Source organism: Cynoglossus semilaevis, chromosome Z (genome assembly GCF_000523025.1).
Source record: "Cynoglossus semilaevis isolate Cse_v1.0 chromosome Z, Cse_v1.0, whole genome shotgun sequence".
Lineage (NCBI taxonomy): Eukaryota > Metazoa > Chordata > Actinopteri > Pleuronectiformes > Cynoglossidae > Cynoglossus > Cynoglossus semilaevis.
The window spans coordinates 16,810,141-16,814,294 of NC_024328.1; the positions used below are offsets into that span (position 1 = coordinate 16,810,141).

The 4,154-nt window shown below is 40.7% G+C and overlaps 1 protein-coding gene across 3 annotated transcripts in view; it reads left to right on the plus strand.

Annotated features, from left to right (window-relative positions):
• nipbla (NIPBL cohesin loading factor a) overlaps positions 1-3,939 on the plus strand; it is a 26,905-nt gene extending 22,966 nt beyond the window's left edge. For all 3 annotated transcript variants that reach the window (XM_017042947.2, XM_025053389.1, XM_017042948.2), the window contains exons 45-49: positions 1,334-1,480; positions 1,571-1,947; positions 2,038-2,212; positions 2,749-2,946; positions 3,022-3,939. In XM_017042947.2, coding sequence (XP_016898436.1) covers positions 1,334-1,480; positions 1,571-1,947; positions 2,038-2,212; positions 2,749-2,946; positions 3,022-3,384 — 1,260 coding nt within the window. In that variant the 3' untranslated portion in view covers positions 3,385-3,939. The remainder of the gene's footprint in view (positions 1-1,333; positions 1,481-1,570; positions 1,948-2,037; positions 2,213-2,748; positions 2,947-3,021) is intronic.
• The last annotated feature ends 215 nt before the right edge of the window (positions 3,940-4,154 follow it).

Here is a 4,154-nt window from a genome sequence, read left to right on the forward strand (position 1 = left end):
CACCCACCACACCATAATACGAGTCTGGGTTTGGAGGTTGCCAGGAGAACGGTACATTTCAGACTGCATTGTGCCGACTGTGAAATTTGGTGGAGGAGGAATTATGGTGTGGGGTTGTTTTTCAGGAGCTGGGCTTGGCCCCTTAGTTCCAGTGAAAGGAACTTTGAATGCTTCAGGATACCAAAACATTTTGGACAATTCCATGCTCCCAACCTTGTGGGAACAGTTTGGAGTGGGCCCCTTCCTCTTCCAACATGACTGTGCACCAGTGCACAAAGCAAGGTCCATAAAGACATGGATGACAGAGTCTGGTGTGGATGAACTTGACTGGCCTGCACAGAGTCCTGACCTGAACCTGATAGAACACATTTGGGATGAATTAGAGCGGAGACGGAGAGCCAGGCCTTCTCCACCAACATCAGTGTGTGACCTCACCAATGCGCTTTTGGAAGAATGGTCAAAGATTCCTATAAACACTCTCCTCAACCTTGTGGACAGTCTTCCCAGAAGAGTTGAAGCTGTAATAGCTGCAAAAGGTGGACCGATATCATATTGAACTCTGGGTTAGGAATGGGATGGCACTTCAGTTCATAGTATGAGTCAAGGCAGGTGAGCGAATACTTTTGGTAATATAGTGTACACCTCAAGGACAAAACACTCCTTTGAGGACAACAATGTACACATTGTGGCCAGGGAAGACAGATGGTTTGAGAGAGGGGTAAAATAAGCCATTTTTGACATTTTTGTGTGAAAAAACCATCACTCAATGGAGGAGGTGGACTCAGACACAACCTATCACCCACATACAAAGCACTTTTTAGGAACAAGTTTCACACAACAAAGAGGCAGGTCACCGAAACCGTTCTGATGGGGACCACAACGATCCATCAGACTCTTAACAACTGTTTACACTTTCACAGTTGACCCCAAGGCCCCACCCAACAGGGTGGAGCTGAAGTAGCTTTATTCTTTCACACCTAGAGTATACTGTATATCTGCTGTACTGCCCACCACCACCTAGAACTGAAGAAGCTTCTTGGATTAGTGGTGAAACGTCTTCTTTTAGAAAATTCACGTCCAGTTGCCTAACAGAACCTTTTAAACTTGACCATGACCTGGATGACTGAGAATCTTCATAGACTTGATGTCCAGTGTCTCCTGTTTACATAGATGACACTTACAATCTTTTATGCATATGTTAAACATTTCTCTGCTGCAGTTCTGTGTTTACCAGACAAAAGAGCTTAATTCAATATATTGAACAAAATTGCTAGTAATCACTTTTTAACTATTAAAAAATTGAATTATAACACAACCTTTTCTCTTTTTCCAGAAAACGGAGGTGAATATGCTGCTGTTTATAGCAGACAATTTGGCTTGTTTCCCGTACCAGAGCCAGGAGGAGCCTCTCTTCATCATGCACCACATTGACATCAGCCTGTCAGTTTCTGGTAGCAACCTGTTGCAAACCTTTAGAGAGGTTGGTTTTCATTTCAGATAAAACATTTGCTTGTACATCTTGTTGTCTGCTCTTAAGCAGCTTTCAATACATGTTTTTGTGTCTGTACAGCTTTTGTTAAAAGAGCCGAGGAAAAAGGAGAAGAAGGTAAAGAGGGAGTGGAAGAGCACATCAGACGGGGAGGACGAGGAGGAGAAGTTGAACTGTGACTCCCCCAGAAGCAGTGATGAAGAACACCGCAACAGAGGGGAAGATGGAGAGAATGATGAAAATGTGGTACGGAGACCAAAAAATTCCAAGAAACCTATCGACAGTTCAGAGTCGGAATCTGATCTGGATGATCTGAATGTTGATGATGCGGAAAAAGTGATGAGGCTCCTACCAGAAAATCCTACAGGTCTCTTGGACTTTGCTAATGCTGTGCAGGGCATTCTGTTGTTGCTGGTGCTGAAGCAGCACCTCAAAAACCAGTATGGATTCTCAGACAGGTGAGAGTCTATAAAAATATTGCTTCACTCCTGCAATCCAGTTCATTCTGTAGAAATGTCTACTAACTTAAATATCTGACCTCTTAACAGTAAAATTCAGAAGTACTCGCCAACAGAGTCAGCCAAAGTGTACGATAAAGCAGTGAACAGAAAAAGCAACGTTCTCTTCCACCCAAGACAAACCATCGACTTCATCTGCAACAACATGAGCAACGCCACATTGACAGAGGATATCAAGAAGCGGATAGTCAGACAGTATCTGGATGTATGTCATTAATCGTTTTCTTTTTCTTTTCTTATGCATTAGTCTCTTTTTCTAGTTGACAAAAATGTGTTTGTAATACTTTGCATTACTTTAATTCTTTGAAGATCAGTTAAAGAGGTTGAATGGTTTCATGTTTTATTGCCTTGCTGGGTACACAAGTCTGGTTTAAAAACCTTCTCCTTTATGTTAACAGCAATAACACATTTACCCAAGGAAAGAATTAGTTGGGGTTTTTTTCTGTTTGACCATAGCTTTATAAAGTGATAGATATATTGTTCAGGTTAAAGTAAAGTCCAGGTTCCTGATGTAAAGACACATCTTTTACGCTTGTTTTCTAAGTACAGATATGTGATTGAATGGTCTTAAAAAATAATTCCTGGGGTTTATACAACAACACACATTTTTAATCCAGTATGTGACATTCTTCTCAATAAGCTCTTCCCTGCTCTTATTTATTTACAAGATTCTTACACAATGACACCCAACTACGATTAAGTGTAAATCTTAGCTAAAATGTGCTTGCATTGCTTTTATAGTTTAAGGTTCTGATGGAACATCTTGACCCAGACGAGGAGGATGAGGAAGGCGAAGCGTCTGCCAGCGCAAACATCAGAAACAAAGCCATAAATGCCCTACTGGGAGGATTCGGCCCCATGTCAGGTCCCAGTCCCCGCAATCAAGCAGGACCAGAGACAGACGATGATGACAGCGATGGAGATGATAGAACTCCAGGGGTGAGATATCAACTTTCACTGTCTGTTTACAAAAAAATGTGCCAATAACTAAAATGTCATTCCTTTCCTCTGCAGTCTTCTCGAAAGTCAAGGCGAGCTGGCGACTCCTCGGATCCCGGTCATATGAGTGAAACGGTAGACTCCATGGACATAATTGCTCTTTGTTGCCCTAAATATAAGGACCGGCCACAAATAGCTCGGGTCATCAACAAGACTCCCAATGGTTATAGCATCCACTGGATGGCTGGCTCCTACTCAGGACCATGGGCAGAAGCCAAGAAACGCGATGGCCGCAAATTGGTGCCTTGGGTGGACACTATTAAGGAGTCGGACATCATTTACAAGAAGATTGCCTTGACCAGTAACCACAAACTTAGCAACAAAATAGTACAGACTTTACGCTCACTGTATGCAGCGCGGGAAGGAGGGGCTAGCTAATGGCTCCGGAGTTTCTTTTTTTTTTTTTTTTTTTTTTAAGTCCTGTCCCAATTTCTATTTTATCAGAATCATCCTTTTCCCTTGCTCCTACTCCTCCCTCTCAACCTTCCACATCCAACGACAGCCAAACTTCACTGGATTCCCACTCTCTGCTCCTTCCTCATTTTTTTAAGAAAAGAGAGCAAGAATGTTTGACACTACATACTTTTACACGAGTTATTCTTGCAAGAAGGACACAAAACATAAGACTTATTATATATTAGAGGGACTGCTCATGTTTTGTTTGTGTATAAGTTCAGAGGATATAATCCAGGAGGTATTAAAGGAATAATTCACCCTAATTATCCCTTAAAAGGCTATCAGAAAGGAGACCTGGAGAGAAATGTTTTGTCAACATTGTTGTGGGAGCTCCTTCGCTGTTGTGCAGCAGATTCTAGTCGCTCATTTCTACTCCCACTGTATAATAGTTTAACACAACAAAAAACTAAAATGTTTATATCTCTCAAGACAAAAAAGCTGTAAAAAAAAAAAAAAGAATAAAACCTTAAGTGAATGTTGGAAATTAGTCTTTTTTGATGTTCTTATTAAAGTGTTTTTGGAGTTTATTATTCTAATAGCATCCTGATGATTTTTTTTCCTTTTAGCTTTTAGATATTTGAGATGAAATGATAAAAAAGAGAAAAAAAACAAATTTTTATTTTTGTTCACCTTTATTTGTCTATGCTGTAAAATGGCAGAGTCATTTGAATATAATTTATTCTATTTCGAAC